Source organism: Emydura macquarii, unplaced genomic scaffold, assembly GCF_026122565.2.
Source record: "Emydura macquarii macquarii isolate MOO-44397 ecotype Brisbane River unplaced genomic scaffold, CSIRO-AGI_Emac_v2 contig_2897, whole genome shotgun sequence".
NCBI classification, from domain to species: domain Eukaryota; kingdom Metazoa; phylum Chordata; order Testudines; family Chelidae; genus Emydura; species Emydura macquarii.
The window spans coordinates 9,169,435-9,190,021 of NW_027133034.1; the positions used below are offsets into that span (position 1 = coordinate 9,169,435).

Below are 20,587 nucleotides of genomic sequence, written 5' to 3' on the forward strand. Positions count from 1 at the left end.
TGGGAAGACCAAATTAGTTGAAACACATTCTGCTAGTGGAACAACAATTTATTTTCTACTGTAGTAAATTTCAGAAGGTTCACGTTCTGGTTTTACTATTATCAGTATTACATATTGTTCCTACCAGGTTTATAAATGTTATTGGTTGTTTATATATATAATAGTTGCAAGTCATTTTGCAATCATCGTTATTCTATATGCCGATATTTAAATTAACTTTTTTATGTTATTCTATTTAATATAGAATTAAAAGTTACAAAGGGAGTAAGTAGCCTACAAATCATACTATGTGTAAACAGCAGCACCAGAGACACATTGTGCACATCTGTACTCTTAAAATGTATAAATGAAAAGAATGGTATCAGGGAATTATAATAATTACAAAAACCTTCTAATCAACCCCTAATTACAGATGGATTAGGCAATGGAAGAAAAGCATCTATGACAAATGCTACCAAGAGGTTTATATTAATGAAAAGGGGAAAAGACTGGAGCCGATTTCTGATCTCACTTAAATCAGTGTAAATCAGACATAAACACCATTGAAGTCAGAGTTACTCCAGTACATCAGTGTAGGTGAGATCAGAATTAGACCTCTTAAATCCAATGCAAATTTGGATAGAGGATACAATTCAACTAAAGTTAACAGAGTAAACTAGGGCTAATTTTCATCCTTTAACTCTGCAGTAACACTGTGTCATGCAAGGTAAGTACCAACATTCAAGGCAAATATTTAAAAAAAAAATTATGAAGGGGAACCATTTTAATTATCTTAATGAAATAAACTCTTTTTTAAAAATTAAATGTAAGAAATTGGTACTTTTAAAAATGCAATAGGAAGGGTCTCGCATTTAAAGAAAAAAAACTATTTTCTACCCAGCTCACATTATACAAGTGCAAAGAAGAAAAATGTTAAAGTCCCATTTGGATCATAGCACTGAGTAAATCAATACAAATTAGACAAGCAGCGCTACAGCAATTCCCAGAGTACTATCTTCATTCATATGTGGAGCCCCTAAAATGAAGTGTACTGAACATTCAGTCCTACCTAATAAAAAGAAATGAACAGCAGAAGAGCCTCTTTCATCAAAATGCTTTGTCTATGGTAACTACAGTGCGACAGATAATCAATGTTCCTGTTAATAGCACAGAGGTGAGTTGAATCACTAAGAACACAAATCTACGTGGTATGAGATCATTCTGAACAACTGGAGAAAACAGACATTATGGAGACAGGTTTTCTTATTCCAAAGGTGGGAAGGAATCCCTTTCACACTACTCCAAATTTTTTTTTTCTTCTTCTTCACAAGCTGAAATGTATTCCCTAGATTTTTAAAAAAGAAATAATACAAGTTTAGCTCTGTACACTTTCTCTCTTTTTTCTTTCCGTTTCTATGGCATGGTTCTTTTAGTTATCTCACCCCGAGAGATGATCTTTCCTGACCAATACTGAGGCACATTGACAGGGTGTGGTCATGAATCTTGCATTGCTGCTGACTGTTCTGTACTTTTTCCTGTGACTAGAAGTCTAGTGTAAAGAAAGTGGAAATCTCCCATAAATCCCTTCTGGTGCCACACCCTGCATGGGAGAGTCTCCAACAGGTGCAGAACTGCCTCGTGTGATTCCAATCCTACAGCCCCCAAATGCAGGAGGCACGTCGGGGCGAGGAGGGCATGTTGCAGGCCAGAACAGGGAATGGCCAGAACATCATCATTTCTTCTCCAGCTAACCACTACAGGCATAGGGTCCTTTGGAGGTCATATCAAGTGCCACAAGTTAAAACAGCCCCATGGCTGTTCTAAACTGTATCGGGATTGGGGCTGGGACAAAGAATCAGGGACTTGTAACCAGCTTCCAACAGATCCTTGCTCTGTTGCACCTAGCAAAAGCTGAATGCAGTATTGAATCTGCCTCCTATAGTTTCTTATATACTTGAACTCCACCCCTTCCTCCTGGATTCATTGAACTGAAGCCACAGACCAGTGTTTGGGACAATACAATTCAGAACCATGGAAGCCCCACTGTTGTCCCAGTCCTCAGATCGTAGTAGTACAGAATCGTTTAGACAGCAGGAGGGAGTTATTTAGAAGATATTATTACACAATTAGCCTTGTAAGCAATTGTGCATCTGTACTGGAGGGAGCTGAACAAGAAAAATATTTAAAATAATGTGGCAGGATAATGTATATTTGGTAGTATATTAATGATTATATACAAAAATCCACATCAAAAGAATTATTTATTCAGCAAAGTCAAACATTCAAAAGTTAGGAAATGCCAGTATTCAGATTGCCCTGGAGATCTTAATTTGGCCTGTTTGTGTATGCATTATGACACAGTCTTTAATTACATCATCATGTACTATTTCTTCCACAATAAAAGAGTTCTCCTTTATCAGTGTACAAGATGGATGGCTCTCAGGGAATAAGACACCTATTTAATATCTTTTTTTATCCCCATAATTCAATATGTGGCCCTTATCTTATCCATTGTGCACTATCCAAATGCTGCACTGAGTATAGAATTATTAGTTTCTCCTAGAGTTTTCTATATTGTTCATCACTGAAGAATTCTAGTGCTTCACAAACATTACTGAATTTATCTTCGCAACTCCCTGGGAGACAAGAGAATGCTATCATCCCCATTATACAGACAGGGAAACCGAGACAAAGAGATTTCCCAAAAGCCACACAGTGAATCAATGGTTGAGCAGGGCAAACATTAGAACTCAGCGTCTCCTGACTCCTAACCCTTTGCTCTCTAGACCATGTTGCCTTACTGCCAGAGATGCCAAGCTCCCATTGACCCTAGCTGCAGCTATATGTGTTCATCACTTCTGTAAATCAGGTTCCAAGTGTCTCAAATTGGACACACACAAATGTGGAACACAGTGGCCAACTGTGAAAAGTCTGGTTTAAGTGACTTGTCTAGCATCCCACAGGAACTCTGTAGCAAAGGCAAGAATAGAATCCAATTCTCCAGGGCAGCATTCAACTGTCTTGCCCACAAGACTATCCTTTCTCTTCCTGCAATCTCCTGCCTCATCTACCGCACACCTTCCGATACAGAACCTCTGCTACACAAACCACACCTTTGAGTAAGGTGAGGGAGTCCCCCTTGGTGGTACCACCAGACTTGGTGACCTCCTGAATTATGATCAGAGGATGGGGTGGTCCCCGTGGCACTCAGCCAGGGCACGGGGTTGCCCATCCTACATGTCCTCTGTTGTGTGCTCCAAGGGGAGATGATAGCCCTTCCTTCCGATTCTCTTGCTTTCCATGAGCCCTCTGGAACTTGTCATCAGGATCCTGCCCTGCAAGCCTCCACAGCCACCCCAATATGTCACTTGAGCCAGCTGCATGACATCGGGCCAGTCTGCCTTCAAACTGCACCCAGAGAACATCTGTACACACTCATGCTTCACGCCATCCACTTTCTCACGTCCTTCCCCAACACCAAGTGGTGACACTTGTTGCCATTTGATAAGGCCTCAACTGGAGCACTGTGTCCAGTTCTGGGCATCACACTTCGGGACAGATTTGGAAAAAGTCCAGAGGAGAGCAACAAAAATGATTTTAAAAGTCTAGAAAATATGACCTATGAGGAAAGATTGAAAAATGTGGGTTTATTTAGTCTGGAGAAGAAAAGACTAAGGGGGGACATAACAGTCTTCAAGTATATAAAAGGTTGTTTTAAAGAAGAAGATGATAATTTTTTCTCCTTAATCACTGATGACAGGACAAGAAGAAATGGGCTTAAATTGTAGCAAGGGAGATTAAGGTTAGACATTAGGAAAAACTTCCTAACTATAAAGTAGTTAAGCAGTGGATCAAATTACCCAAGAAGGTTGTGGAAGCTTCATCATTGGATGCTTTTAAGAACAGGTTAGATAAACACCTGTCAGAAATGGTCTAGATAACACTCAGCCCTGTTTCAGTGCAGGGGACTGGTCGAAATGACTTATCGTGTTCCCTTCCAGTCCTATATTTCTATTATTCCATGAGAAGGGGGAGGAGTCCCAGTGGCTCCAGTCTGTACTTCATTCTGGTTCCACAGCCCACCAGGAATATTAGCTGGAGGCTTCTCCATGGAGCTATAAGTCCGAGCATGTACTTGGTGCAGTTCAAGAATTCCCTCAACACCCTTTCCTTTTGCAGCATGAGGAGACCCTACCACACATCAGGTTTCAGCTCCTCTTCCGGCTTCTCTAGAACTTCTTGCTAAAGTTCCAACTGCACTTTTCCCCTCACCTGCTTATCCTACCACACCCTATTTGTGGAGTTGGAACACCACCTCGTCAACCTCCTCCTGGTGCTGGCCAACATGGCCATACATCACACCAGAAGGAAGAGGCTGCATGGGGGATTGCTTTGCAACAGCGAGGCCTATTTCCAGCCCCTTGTCCAATCACATCTCTGGATAGAGCTCCTCTGGATGTTGTCAACTGACTCCTTGGATGCCTTTGAGTAGTGGGCGCTGTCAGGGGTTCTCTGCTCAGTGTCCCCCTCTGAACTCCTGATTTTTAACCTTTAACCATCACGCGCAGCCCTGCTTTTTTCATTTATTGTCTTTAGTATTTACTTGCGGCAAAGGTTCAATGGCTCTTCTCCCCCATTTGAGTGGGCAGACCTTTAGTTTTAGGGGAGCCTAAGCCTGCCGTCTCCCACAACAACAGTAAATGCACACCTTCCAACTTCTGCCACAAACTACACAGATATCCCTACAGACAACTATCTCATTCACTAGACAACCTGCTTCATTTTCTGTGTACTGAATGGGGCAGCAGTCTTGTGGAAACAATTAATTAATGGGAGCTGTGGGTGCACAGCCTCACTAAAAAGCAGTCTCCAAAAATATAGGACTGGTTGAAACTTGCTGGGGAGATTTATGGGCACAGCATGATACCTTTTTCACTCTCAAACAAATTTCAGCTTGCAGTTATTCTTCATAAAACACACAGAAGCCACGTAGGCTGGATCAGGAGTTTCAGACTGTATACGTACATTCACACACTAAAGTCACAGTTGGATTCTTTCAGTGTGGATCTGATACTGTAAAGTGCTGACTGAGCACCTTGTGAGATATTGAGCTCCTCAAGTCATTAGGGAATTTAGATCCTCATTTTATCAGACCCTATTCTTTTTCCTGTAGTATTCTTTTTTCACTTTATTGTTTGTTCCTACTTTCATTTTCATTCAACAGCTTTCCTTCTCTCTGGTACTTTTAAAATGTATCTTTGAGGATCCTTTTGTACTACATTATTCCTCATTTTTGTTTTTTCCTGTCATGATATTTTTTGGGGGTAGGGGGAAGAGATTATTCAGTATATTTCTTATTGTTTCTCTGCCTCTGATCCTGACTCTGTAGGTTTATCCAGCTCTGAACCATCAGAGAAAATTCCCCTTCCTGTCTCTGTATGTTATACAACCTGTTCAATCAGTTTTAAATGTCCAAAGAGACCAACATATCTCAGATCAGTATGATCACACACTAGATTAAAAATACAAATGTGTGTGGTGTGGATGAGATGGGGTTAACACTGAGAGGAGGATTTATTGCATGTTCTTTTGAAAGTGGTGAAGCAACAGAGAGTGAGAGTAAGAGAGATTGTCAGGGATTGTAAAGAAACTTTAATTACAGGATATAGATCCTGGCTGCTTTATAACTAAACATTTTGTTGCCCTAGGCAACCACCTGTTCTCAGTTTCTAAGACTGCCAGCCTTAGATGTACAGGCACTGCACCCAGAATGCTGTAGTCAAATACTTGGTAAGATAACTCTTGCTACAACTGTGAAATCCAGTTTGTCCCATGAAATCAATGGGACCTGTAGATGCTCGACAACTCTGAAAATCAGGCCACTTCTTGTAAATGGCTAAAGATGGATTTTAGGTGCAAAACTTTAGGCACCCAAGTTCAAAAATTTTGGCCAAGGATCCTCTTAAAACTATTACTGAAGATATTGCTGTCACTTTGCAAATCTGAAAGATACTATTATTGGGATTGTATGTTTACTTACTCTCATTACAATTATCTGCCACTAGCATCTCCACTAACAGTTAAGTTAGAGGCTTTTGAAACTACATAAAAAAGTGTCTCTTAGCAGCTGGATTACATGTATTTCTTTAAAAAGACCAAAATTCTACACATCCTGAGCTCAGTCCCTAAAGTATGTAGAGCCAGAGCCTCATTGATGTAAATCAGCATAGTCCCACTGACTTCACTCCACACAAGCTAAAGATTTGGCCCATTATGCACAACTCCCACTGACTGCACCATGAGACTACTACCATTGTGGAAGAGCAGAATTGTGTCCTGTTTTTTAATATGTACTGGTTATTCTAATTGACAGGGCCATGTGATACCAAGAAAGAGAGGGTAGATGAATGTTTAACAGTTTATTGTTAGAGGCATTTTATATGTCATTCTCAGTATCAATGTAGGCAGACAGATTAAAACAGTAGACAACATTTAGGCTTCCTGCTAGCTTTGAGACTGCACGATTTATTCATTGAAGGAAATCAAATAGATGGGCAAGGTTTTTTGTGTTTCCATAATTCTAAGTCATGCTCATATACTTTGTAGAGCATGTTGAAGATTTCCTCTGTGGCCAATGTGACAGATTATCACCACCAGCCTTTGTCCTCAAAGAAAGCACTTTTTGAAGTCATCTATCTGAAGACATGCAACATGTAGCACGATTCTTGACTAATGAAAAAAAGCAGTATTCACTGAAAATAGAAGTAGCACTGGCATTATCCCTCATCCAATGCTATTGCTTCAGTGAGTCATTTAGGTCATCCTTACTAATAAATAATCCATATGCCATATTCTCACATGCCCAGTTAACACTGGTGCAGCAATGTGACCACTGCTAGCAATTTGTTAATCTAGAAAAAGTCTCTACTTTAGTGTGCTAATTTCCACGAGCATTTAAAAAATCATCTTTTGTGAGTTAAGGATCTCGTGCAGTAGGAGATCTCTCTTCTCTTACATGCTTTTATATCATTTCCTTAAATTTAATGAGATTTCTGAGGGTGCACAGAAATAAAACAATTCCAGCAGATCTGTGTCAGTTGGTTCCTGCATATGTCAGGCTATCTAAACTAACATCGATTTCATGATGTGGTTTCTTTTGCGAGCAAGGTCAATGGTAAAGAACTTCAGAGCTGCACTCATTATAGGCAAACTGTACAGTAGTTTTAGAGCTAAGCTTGACTTTAGTGGGACTTTATACATGCTTAAAGTTAGGCATTTGCTTAAGTACCTTGCTTAAGTCACAGCAGAATACTCTCTTCATGTATTCTGATTTCTTCTGATTAATTAACATGTAAGAGGCTTAATGTATAGGCCACCTTACAGTTACCCCCATATACTGTCCCATAGTAATAATAAGATGCTAGAAGTGTGCTCAGCAGTGAACCACACAATAAAATGAAAACAGTCTTTGTCAATAAGAACTGACTATTTGAAAGAGAAACACAGAAAAGATATTATGGGATGCTTGTAAACCTATATAAACATCTCTAACTGTTGACTTCATTCACCATGATGTTTTCATTTCTTCCCTGAGCAAAACATCTGAGGAATTAGAACTACCCACAGACTGTAAACAAAAACATAGGTCTCAGCTGGCTGGGTTTATCCATTCTCTGAGTCATGCTTGTTAGCAACAACAAATAGAATGTCAGAAACACAATAAAACTAGATTTTCATGTTTTACGATTCCATGTATTAAAAGGAAGTCCAATGACAAGTGAGCAAGACTGTCTCAAAATACCTCTTTGTCGGGGTCGGGGAAAAATATTACAATTCATGCTCCTGATTTATTTATTGCTTCAGTACCACACTTGGCTGTGTAATAGTCAAGCAATAAATAAAAAAGCACATGTATATGCCTTGTTATACCTTATTGCTGAAATAGGTAACGTAAAAACATGATTTATTTTCATTAGCTGCAATGGGTTCCCAACAGATTCGTAATCTATTCCTAGCCTTTATTGTTAATTACAAATTTTTAGCAATGTGTTTGCATTCGGAAAGTTATTTACAGAAGTATCACATTGCCTCTTACTCCTTCACAAAGTGATGTGCCACCTCCTACATACTTCATGTTCACTCCGATGCTTTCCTAAAGCTTACTATGAAAACTCTTATTTCACAGAATTTGATCCACTGCTATCAAAGGGCTTGAGTGCAATACCCAATACATTTTCTCTCACAAGAAAATTTAGTTAGCTTTGAGTTAAGGTTGCATGCTCCATTCATCAGCTCCCCTTCTCAACTCTAGTTACCTCTCTTATATCCCTTAGAGCCCATACATTTCCACCCTCATCCTGAAAAAAACCAAGCAGCCTTAAATCTGACTAAGATGATTGGTTACACGTTCAGGTATTTTTACATATGTTGTGATTGGTTATGTGTTGGTGCATTGTGTTCAGGTGGTTTGAATATATACCATATAAATAAGGGCAGAGTTAAGGTTGCATGTTGGCTGTACAGGATGAACATATCAGGCAGTGCAAGGAAGATAGGTGAGTCACTGGAGTGAATGAATACAAGGGGAATTAATTGTTTGTAACGCTTGCTCCATGTCAGGTGACTGGGACCAGTTTCTTACTAGCACTCCTGTGTGTTACGCTTTTATTAAAGTAGGTTGCCAGAAAAGAAACAACTGTTAGCCATTAATAAAGCAAAGAATAATAGTGTAACCACCATAAAATGTTAATCTGTTCCTGCAGGATCATTGTTTGAATATGAATTACCTTTTTCCATGCTTTTTAACCAAGGCATTTATAGCATCATCTGTAAGCTGGCATCCATTAGCAGAAAGGCCCTGGAGGCTGAAATGTAAAATAACAGTAAATTCTCTATATTTAAAAAAAATCATCCCTAGATTAACTCCATCAGCTTCAAAGGAGTTACACCACAGATGAATTTGTCCTGTCAGCCTCCTGTTGCTTAGTAGACAAAAGGAGCTGGAAATTGGCTGCATCTGTCCAGCGGAGAATTTCCATCTGAGAAGAACTCACAAGTTGTAAAAGTGTGCTGGCACCAGTCCCCGTGCCTACAGCCTCCACCCTCCAACATAGGGAGGCAGGCGGGAGAGAGGCAGGGTCAAGGCCAGGCAGGGAGGGAGCCATGGCAGAGCTCTGTTCTGTTACATCTATGCTCCCTGTATCAGTGGCACAAGTTAAAGCTGCTAGGAAGAAACTAACTCTCACCAAGATTGTAGCTGGACCTGGGTACCAGAATTGGAACCCACTCCTAGAATTGGAACCCAATTCCTCCACACTGAGCAGAGATTTGGCACAGAAGTGAATCACATCCAATAAATACAATTTATCTTTTTCATTACTTTGCACAGCTAAGCAGATTCATGTGAGGAATGTATATGTATTACTGTAAGGTAAGCAGGTAGAGAATTGGGGGGGGGGGGTTAAGTACTTTACCTTAAAGAAGCTTCTGCCAGAGCAATGACTCCTAAATCAGTAGCCCCTGTCCAGCTTATATCCACAGATGTCAGCTTGTAACAAAAGGTGCTTGCATGGAGAAGAATTGTGTCCCCACGCAGTCCAGGACCACTGCAACTTGTTATGTTCAATTCCTGGGTGTACAAAGATCAAAATAACTGCAGTGCTGAAATTTATTGACTACAACTTATAGAAATTTGCCTTCCAAACCACAAGCTCAGAACAGTCTCTGTCTTCTTTCATTGTTATTTTCAATGTACCCTCTCATTTTCATATATTTTTACATATACATACACACATCTATTGTGATTTTATGATACTGGGAATCAGGTTTTTAATGGGCCTCTAACAGAGCACCACTAATATATACAAGGTACATACATTTACAAACACAAATGAGGACTTTTGCAAGTGCGAATGGACACCCCCAACATACTGTTGGTAAACCTTTAGGGTCCACCTTGGCAACTAATAGTTCAACTCTGTAAGTTGCTGAGCACCCTAAACTTTAACTGACTTTGGCTGACTTTCACTCTATTAACATCACTGTAAACTGAGGACATTCAGCATGTTACAGCAGACACTCAGCACTTTGCAGGGTTGGTCTCTTAGTGGCCAAGGTCCAGACCACTCATTTTTGATTGGACTGATTATTTTTTAAATAGTATCTTGAAGCCAAACTATTTCTTTTAAACTGCATACAGAAAAGATCACAGTTGTTACCTTAATTCACTGTTATTTAAGTAAAATTATGAGTCACTGCCTCACAAGGCATAGGTCTATGGACTTTGCTACATACTGTACAATCAACCTCAAGTATTCAAAAATCAAGAGTCAGGCCCCAAAATAAGATGACCGGCTTTAAAACGATTAAATTTTAAAAATAATAAAGTTGGGTTTCTTTTTATTTGCCATCTGGTTTCTCAGCCTTTAATTTTCCCATTTTTAAGCTTTTCTCAGTGACCAAGAGGGTGATAAACTTACTTTTTTTTTTTTTTTTTTTTAAACATGAAAAGTTTACATTCTCACATTATCAAATGACCCAGGAGTTGAGGTTTTAAGAAAAACACCAAACAATGAAATACTGGGAATAAAAATGATAAAAGTTGGCAATATTGTTCTGACACATTAGTGTATGTCTGCACATGTCTATATCAGTCTGCAACTCCATTTTGATTGTAAATTGAACTGTGTCTTCACTTTTGTCTTTTAACCTCCCTAATGGACTGGGATAACCAGGAGTTGTTAGTAGAGAGAGTGCATGTGTCCACTAGCTATGGGTTAACAATGGAGAGCAATCAAGATTTATTAATCTGGATGATTTTCCATTCAAATGAAAGCACCTTAGAACAATGAGCTGGCTGCAATCCAGGGAAATGAGTTTTCCAAGCCTGGACATCAGGAGGACGGTCAACAAGCAACATATCACCTGACAAGGTATTTGAAACTGCTCTGGGAGGTCACAGAGGGGCATGAAACTTTATAAAATGACAAGTTCTGGTCTTAACAGGAGTGCTCTCTCACAGTCTCAAACAAGAAGGCAATACTGGGTGAGAGGAGAAGGAGGAGAGGCGAATCCTGGAACCCTGAAAATAAGGACCAAAACACAAAAGGTTCTGGAGTTGTGAGGACACTAGAAGCACGGATTTCCATGCAGGTGTTTGTTAATTTTCCCAGAACTCTGTACATCTCTTGTTGTTTGTCTGTGAGTAAAGTGTTTAGGAATTCCTTTGCAATGGCTGTTTCTATTATTTTAACTGTCACACAGTCTCTGAAGAGTGAAACAGCAGTCCAGAGGGTGCATGGGTTTTGGTAGAACCCTGAGGAGCATGCAATTGCTACTGACAAGGCTTGGGAAGGCAATATTAATTTTAGGACCTACGTTGTTGGCCTGCAGAGTCTCACATCTCAGAAGGGGTGCTAGACAGAGAATTTCCATCCCAAAAGTGTGCCTAAAAGCCCAGAGTTTATGACAGTGACTGCTCTCTGTCCCAAGACAGCCATCATAAGCTCAGGTGAGATCCAAGGTTTGAGTCTAATACAGCGGTGTGATGAGCATCCACAAGGAGAGCTCTGCTAGGATTGTAACAATTGGAATATATTCTAGCCTAATATTTCTTTTTTCTGATATAAAGTACTGCTCCAGATTAAGGATCTAGGTCCAGACTAAGCAAATAATTTAAACACATGCTTAAAATTAAGTATGTGCTAAAATGCTCCACTGAACTGGGGCCTGGATCCCACAAGGCTTACATGTATTGATCTCTCATTGACTTTAAAGGTAGTGCAAAATCAGGGGTTAAATCTCTCTTCACTGCCATTGCATCTCTGTAATTCTTAACAAGAGACATTAATTACATGAAATTACTAATGTTGCTGAAATTATCTATATGAAGTTGTACTGATGCAATATGACCATTGCTGGCAATTTGTTAACCTAGAAAAAGTCTCTACTCTCAACATGCAAATTTCCACAACTTTTAAGAAATCATCTTTTGTGAGCTAAGGATCTCTTTTCTTTATATGCTTTCATATAATTTCCTCAAATGTAATGAGATTCATGAGGGTGCACAAAAACTCCAATACTTCTGTTTTATATAACATTTTTTCAAATCAGTTAACAAATATTATTTAGATTTTTCATTACAGTTGTTCTCCCCTTCACATTCTGTTCCCTTTGTAATTGATTTCTCTGCATCCAACTTTGAAGTTCAGTCACTGCTGTAATTGAAAAATACTTCTAAATGCCAAGAGCTTCATGACAGTGGATCCATTGACTAAGTGCCACAAGTAGTTTCTTTATAAGATTTCTGTACAACCTTCTGAAGTGAAAAGGAAAATCCACTTCTTGACATGGGTCCCCGGATTGTAATACAGTTGCCCCTTTTCAACCTGAGTGGCTTGTCGAAGTTGGGGCCCCTTCCAGTTGGGGGTAGAAATTGATGATCGAGTTTGGTATTTTTTGAGGCAATCTTGTTTATTCACAAGGTATATATAAGGTTCTGCTTCTCCGAACACAGGAAGAACCAGAAACAAAAGATTATTTTAGTTTATAACCCCAACTCTCTTTAGCCAACTAGAGAACTGAAATACACTCTCTTTCTCTAGTGTTTCCCAGGGTCATACACCATGCTCACAGACAGCTGCTTAGCTTTCTTGCATTTTGCCTCTCTGTCTCGGTTTTCGTGTTTGCACCCCGTTTGTATTTTTCACACAGACAAACATGGAATAGTAGGAGGTCGGAGGTCACGTGGTATGATGGGGGGTGTAGGAAACTGCTACCATGGAGCACTCCAAGGACTGCAAAAGTGGGAAGTCTGGGATTTTTAGACTTGAAGGTCACCAAGAGTCTGCAGCATTTGGGTTGCTGCCTGAAAAGACCCATTATGTCCTGGTGCATCTCCCTGCTTTTTTTTCCTGGGTCTTTCTCCTGTCTGCTTTTTCTTTCTCCATGCCATCTGCCATATTGGCGCTTCAGGCTCTTTGTTCATGATCTGATGCAGCACTAGCTTGTAGGACCTCAGTGAACACATCCTCCCTAGTTATCTTCTTTCTCCTCCTCATCTGGGTTAGGCATTCTGTTGGTGTGGAAGTGGCACCCGTTAAGGCCGCAACAGCAGTAGCTGATAAAAACCGACAGATGTACAACTGTATTATTACAGTCACAATGGTAAGGGAAAGATACATTTCAAAACTCTCTTCCCTTATTCTCATAAAAATGTTTAATAAGACCTGTTCATTGACACTTCATTTTTAGAACACCTCTGCATAGCACCGTCCGCCAGTCCAGCCATGGTGAGTATGACCCACCATGAACAAGGGGTGGAAGGAATTTCGATTGCAGGAAGCAATAAAATTTCGGTCCCTAGCTCACACGTACAAGTAGAGGGCAATGAATATTGGCACTGTTCTCCACAGGCAGCGCTGCTTTTGGCTGACAACTCATTCATGAGGGTAACAAAGATGCAGAGGGCTGCTACTGGCATCCTGAAGCTGCCTAGGCCCATATGCCACTAGCCTGTTCACTGCAATGGTGCCAGCTGAATTCATCATGGAGTGGCATGGGAAAGTGTCCTGCAATGGAGGAAGCCAGATCTAGAAACTGTTGGGAGAGGATTGCAGAGTATCTTCACAAAAGTTTTACTGAGGTCTCTCAGGAGGATAAAAGGGATAAATCTCCATGTACATAAATAAACTGCTCTGTATGCCCCCCCTGACCTAGCCCGACAGGGGAATGAAAAGCACATACAAACTCTGCCTCTATTTGTTGTACCACTACTTCTTCTCATATAAGTAAAATAATGAAAAATCAATACCTGTGTCTTGTTAACTTGGGGATGGACCAGGGGGCATCTTTAAATTTAAACATTGTAAGGAAAATTGCCTGTACACACACTTACCTGAGATTCCTTCCCTGTCATTGGGCTGGTCGGTGCTTGGCTGATGGGAATGGCTAGACTGTGGTGGAGTCTCAAACAGATCCCGCTCATGTCATGGCTGGAACTCCTTGCCTCCCCCATCCTCCTCACTGCAGGAATCTCTGTCTTGGGCTTCTCCAAGATATCTAGGGTGATCCGGAGGGTGCTGGTGGGGTCTTCATCAAGTATGGCATGCAGTTGTAAAAGCAGCAGGTCTGCAGCTCATCACCAGATAGGTTTTTGGTCTCCCTGACCTCGTCTTATGCCTAGCGAAGTTCCTTAGTTTGACTCAGCACTACTGCTGATCCCTCTCACACCCCTTTGCCTGTATTTCCCATGCAATGTTTCAATAGACGTCCACATTTCTATAGCTGGTCTGTAGCTGAGCTTGCACAGCCTCTTCTCCCCACAGGCCCAGGAGATCCAAGAACTCCTGTCTACTCCAGGCAGAAGTATGTCTAGTGCATGGGGCTGGCATGGTTGGCTGGGCAGTTGCACACAGCAAGGAAGAATTGCTAGGTGTGCTCGCCCAGCTGGGCAAGCAGTAAAAGAAATTTCAAAAATACACAGGAAGTTTTAACGTGGGGGGAGGCTTCCAGTCTCCATGACCTCAGAGCAGTCACTGTTGCAGTGAATGGGGCATTGTGGGACAACTGCTGAAGGACTGTTAGGGTCAACACGGGTCATGTAGTGTCTACACTAGCACTGCGTTGACCTCAGTAGTTCAGTCATGGCCCACGCCATTTGAGAAGTTGGTTTTACTGCTTTGCTGTAATGGGACCCTTATGGTGGCTGGAGACAAATTTGAGCATAAACACACGCAAGTAGGTCCATGCAAGGTGACCTATGTTGACCTAACTATAGTGTAGCCCGGGCCTAAGGGTACAATCCAACTTACCCTGAAATCAATAGGGGCCTTTCCATTTAGTTCAAAAGGAGCTGGATTGGATATTAAATATAAATAGACAATAAACAGAAGTTAAAGAAAAATAAAATTCATAGCCTAATTTTAAAAAAATTAGATTTCTCAACAAAATGGTAATATTACTTATTGCCATTTTCTTGTACTTTAAAATAAATCAAAACCTGCTAAATGCTAGTAGATATGTCCAATGAATTGCTTTAGAAGAGTAGACTTGGTTCTATTCCTTAAACTCAAATTTGTGGGAAAGGGCATGTAATTAAGTAGCTATCACCCAGAAGGTGAATTGCTACAGAAATTAACTGAATTATTTCCAGCAGTCTCGTGTAATGGCATAAATGTCAGAACACAACATTTTCATTATGAAATACATGGGAGCAGTCCAGCAATAGTTATGTCTCTGAAGAAGACTATCTATTTCATATCAGCTGACACTTTATTTACCAGCCATCTATTTTTGGAGAATAGTTTTATTTGTTTATGTGTTTGCTTCTGAAGGATTTATTTACGTTATTGAGATGGTACATGGTAGAGTATTTTATGGATCTAAATTTATAGTTTCATGAGCCTTATATGCATAAAACTAGCAACTTCCAATTAGAAGGTATAAAGTCACTTGAACGTTAATTGCATGGATGGTTTACTTTGTAATGGCTCTTTGTTTTATGAACAGAACATATGTAAGTGCAAAACAATAAGCCATAATTTTACTTATTTAGTTACTATCACATCATATGTTCTGACAAATCCATATGTGAATTCTTATTCTCTGAAGACTTGATTCATTAGGAAAGATCTGTGGTCCTTCAACTGAGGGCTCTGACTTCCCATCCCTATCTCCTACAGACCCCCCAAATCTCCATACAATCCAGACCTACCTAAGAACAAAAAGTTTAAATAATTTGAAGTAATTTGGCTGGCCATTTCCAAAATTGAATCTATCCATTTGAAATGATTGAGGAAATGTGCTCCCTCAGAATTTATATTATTATTGATAAATTAAAGTGGGAAGAATAAGTTATATGGATCACTCAGAAAACATATCCTTAAGGATCAAAATTTCAAATCTCAGATGGTTGACAAAAACATTTATGCAAAATTTTCATGTGAGTATATAAACATATGCCCATATAAATATTCCGGACTCCTACAGACATCTGGGCCAGGATTTTATCCCATTTCCACGTCAAATGCCCTAAGTGTACAAGTAAATATGTTACAAAGAAAGCGTACACTTTTGCAGGTGTAAATCTGAGCTTATATTAGGAAGTCTGGCATGGGAAATGGCAAACCATACAAAAAGGAAAAATACATTCTGGGGCTGGCAAGTGACAGTTACTCATCCATAGAAAATGCCAGAAGGGACAATTGTGATCATCTTTCTGGTCTGACCTCCTGCGTAACAGAGGTCATAGGACTTCGCTGAATCAACTTCTGTTTGAACTAGCCATCTCTTTTAGAAAAGCATCCAATCTTTATGTTAAAATGTCCAGTGATGCACAATCCACCACCTTCCTGGCTAAGTTGTTCCAGTAGCTAATATCCTCAATTAAAAATGTGCACCTTATTTCCAGCCTGAATTTGTCTAGCTTCACCTTTCAGCCATTGGATCTTGTTAGAACTATGTCTGCTAAATTGAAAGTTTTGTTTCCCATGTAAGTTCTTATAGGTACATCTACACAGCATTTTGGAGCCAATGGGAGTGTGCCTCACAGCCAGGATCAACAGATTTGGGCTAGTGGGGCTCGCACTAGCACTCTAAAAATACCTGTATAGACAGCACTTGAAAGTTGCGGTTCACGCTAGATCTCAGGCTCTAAATGAAGCTGAAGGAGGGAGGATGACTTCAGAGCCCAACTCCAGCCCAAACCACAACTTCAAAGTGCTGTCTACATGACTATTTTTGGAACACTAGCGGAACCCTGCTAACATGAATTTGTCGACCTGGGCTAGGAGACTCGCTCCCACCAGCTCCAAAATGTTGTGTAAATATTACACAGACTATGATCAAGTCATCCTTTAACCTTCTCTTTGCATGCTTATCAGTAAAATTTATCAATAACCATTTCATGTTTTCTTCTAGGTCATTGACAAAAACGTTAACTAGAGCAAGGCTAAGAACCAATCCCTTAAGGACCCCACTAAAACCACACCCACTCAATGATTCTCCATTTACAATTACATTTTAGGAACTGACAGTTAGCCAGTTTTTAATCCATTTAATGAGTGCCAAATTCCAAGACTTATTGAAAAATCAATATTAACGATCCAGAGAGTTCCTCGGCCAGTGCTTTTAAAATTCTCAGATGCAAATTATCCAGACCTGCTGATTTAAAAATGTCTAACTTCACTAGCTGCTGTTTAACTTCCTCCTAAGTTACTGTTAGAATGGAATTTGTTTCATATCATCTTATGGTATGAATATATCATCTGTCTTTTTCCCAAATACAGAATAGAAATATTTATTGAATACTTCTGCCTCTTCTCTATTATTATTATTATTGACAGTTCTACTATTTCCATCTAGTAATGGACCAATATAATATCACTGTTTGGATTTTTTTTTTTTTTTTTTTGTTACTTTAGTACCAAAGAACAGATAACTTTCCTCATGTCTCCCCACACAAAAAATTGCTGCTTATGGTAAAAAATATTTACATATTGTTATATTTCATGGCATACAAACAGAGTAGTAGATAAAAAAATCAAATTCTCTTACTGGAAGGTTGCAACATAACACTACTTTACTTCTGAGAATTCAGAACAATAACACAAGAACCCAAAAGCAGAGAGAGAGAAAAACAGGCTGCACCCTAAGGCAGAGAGGCACAGCTCATCCCACACAGCTGTAAGTTGTCTGTCTGCAAACTGACTCTGCTCCTATGCTTTGCTACAGAACCCTTTAGTCTGCAAGCAGGTCCAGGTAACATTTCCCCTCCCCTCTGCTCTTAAAGTGATAGTTTGTAACTCCAGCACAGACCTCAATATACCACATATATAAACTCTAAAGTAAATGGTGATGTATTAATAACTATGAGCCACAGTAAGTCACTATTCAGGGGGGGGAAAGCAAATATCCCCCTATTAAGAGTTTTGATGCATCAGAACCTTGGTGCCTAATATCTACCTGATCACACACTGGTGACTGTATTAAAATGATCATATGGATTGCAATGTGGATAACATTATTACTACAAAAATAAGACACAAATTGTGCAAAACACTGCCCAGTAATGTATTAGGTGTCCCTAAACATGGTTCTCTCCCCCTTCTTCTTTTAGGATTGAGTTTTTTGTGCCATAGTAAAACAGGTCACCACAGAAATTAAGGCTCCCAGTTCAACAGGTAGGCAGATGCTTTACTTCAAGCACACAGTTCATTAAGCTCAACAGAACAGCAAAGACTACATGGCAGTCAGTTTCTTTTCTTACTAGTCTTATTAAGCCATAGCAGCTAGATATTTTCTTCTAAAAATGGATGTAGTGCAGCAGTTAGAATTTATCACAGTGTATGATGATCAAAGCTACCGTTTAGCTGTGATGGCCACACAGAGTTGTGGACTTTGAGATCTTCTTGTGAAGCCACTCATGATTTTTAACATTTTGGGACTGCTAAGGGATGCATGGATGTGATGATAAACAACGCTCTCAAGTTAAACACTGAGCTGAGGGAAGCCTAAGAGAAAGCAGTAGCTCAGCAACATTCCTGAAGCAACGCAAAAGACCAAGCCATTGAATTCTCCATAAGTCTTAATTCCTCCAATGAGGAATATTCACCCAATAAAAGACTGACAAACCATAAAAACCTGCAGAGTTAAATGACATTTACAAAGGTTGCTTTTGATATAGCAACTATTGTTTTCAAAATGTTTCTATCATCAGACATAGCCTCTATTTATAAAAACATAACAAGCACATACAATACCTGCATACACAATGCAAACCAACTACCATGACACTTAGGAATGATTCTCACTCACACTAATACCGCTTTTATAATGCTCTGGGCCCCTTTACACTGCAGAGTAGTGAACTGAGACTCAAGCCCTTAATTTTTTTAATCCATAGTTCCATTTTTCCTCTTGTTAACCATAACTACTCTGAGCCTTTAACTGAAAATTGCCATGCTATAGGAGTCCTATGCATGATGATTGTCTAAACTATCAGTTTTATCAATAGTTCAGGATGGCCAAAATATTGACATAGGACACACTGGGCCTCCCATTTACACTCATGTAAGGCAAGAGTAATTCCATAAGATAATAAAAGAAACAATATATTATTCCATTCTCTACCTTTTTCAAAGGACATCTTGCTACTCAGCCAGCACACCTAACTAGATTTTTGGAGTCCAAAATATATTTATCTTTGTCTTAAACTCATTTACCTATCTGCTCACACATCAACATATAATAGACCATTCCACATCTAACAACGCCCACAAAGAAGCAGCTCACCCTTCATCTCTAGCCTGTACTTTTCTTTCTGGAAATACTGGTTGTTATAGCTTTTGCTTGTAGGTTACCAAATAGGTCTCCAATCTTTGTGTGACCCCTGCAGATTCCTGAAAACCACAGAGTTCACATCGCCTGCTTTGTCAACTCTTGAAAACTCTTAAATAAAAAATATTGAAGGCAAAAACTATACATTTTTTAGCCTAGTGGACAGAATGTTTTCCTTGCGTTTAAGACATAGAGTGAAATCCTAGTTCCTTTGAAGTTGATGGCAAAACTTCCACAGACTTCACTGGAGACAGGATTTTACATTGTGTCCCAAACATACTAGGATTGCGTTTTTATTCAATAAGTGTCTTCTCTTTGCTATTCAAAAATATATTCTCTTTGAAGAAAATTAAAATACATGGAATTATTAGGAATAATTTTTTAGAAGAACCACATCCATTTACATTTTAGAATAAAAATAGAATATCCTCTGCTGTGCTTGTATAAAAAATTTATATTTATGGGGAATATGGGCTCCCTCTGGTGGTTATTTTTCATTTGCATTCTTCGTTTTCCCTCACAAAAAACATTGAGCATTCTTTAGGAATTAGTGGCTTCCACTGGTAAAGACAATTACAGAATCAAATCCTGGCAAGGTAGTGTTTTTATTATAAAATATATTATTCATATCTACTTTTCGCTTATTTTTTATTTAAAAAATCAATAAGTTATCAGATCGTTAACAAGTAACAGGAGCAAAAACAGACCATCTATATACAGTTGTATTATGTGATTTTTTATATATAATCAGACATGTTAGAAAAAGTTTACTCATTTAAACCAAAGTTATTAGGGCACATTAAATCTGTAAGCGTAGGACAGTTCCTAAAAGAAATTACTAGCCTTAATTAGGTATTATTTTTCTTAGGAACTGCCAGAATTAAAGGTGCATGGGCATATGCATGATGAGACAGTCTTTAATTCTATGATTCAATACTATTTTTTCCTGCCTCATTCAATGCACAAGATGAATGATGCTCATTTAGTGAGCAGCTAGTCAATATTTTGTTTTGTCCTCATTCAGCATGTGACCCCCAAGCCTTATTCACCGCACACTATTCAAACTCTGAAGACAGAATTCATTGCCTCACGGATTTCTCTATGGCATTCATCACTATAGTACATAAGTGCTTCACAAACGTTAATTTATTTATTTTTCACAACATCCCTCTAGAGGTGGTGTCAAGCTGCCTCCTGGTAGTTATGACTAGCGGTTGGAGTAGTGGTCAAAATTGGACCTAAGGTCAGGACTAGGCGAAGGGTGACACTGGAA

General features: G+C 39.4%; 1 protein-coding gene across 8 annotated transcripts in view; it reads right to left on the reverse strand.

The window, feature by feature from the left end:
* The window catches only part of LOC137167232 (uncharacterized), a 97,737-nt gene that overhangs the window by 30,955 nt on the left and 46,195 nt on the right, over positions 1-20,587 (reverse strand). For all 8 annotated transcript variants that reach the window (XR_010924061.1, XR_010924062.1, XM_067569313.1 and 5 more), the window contains 2 exons: positions 9,453-9,607; positions 8,766-8,843 (listed from right to left, as the gene is read on the reverse strand). Coding sequence is in view for 6 of the 8 variants with exons in the window: in XM_067569313.1 (XP_067425414.1) it covers positions 8,766-8,843; positions 9,453-9,607 (233 nt within the window). In the remaining 2 variants the exon portion in view is untranslated. The remainder of the gene's footprint in view (positions 1-8,765; positions 8,844-9,452; positions 9,608-20,587) is intronic.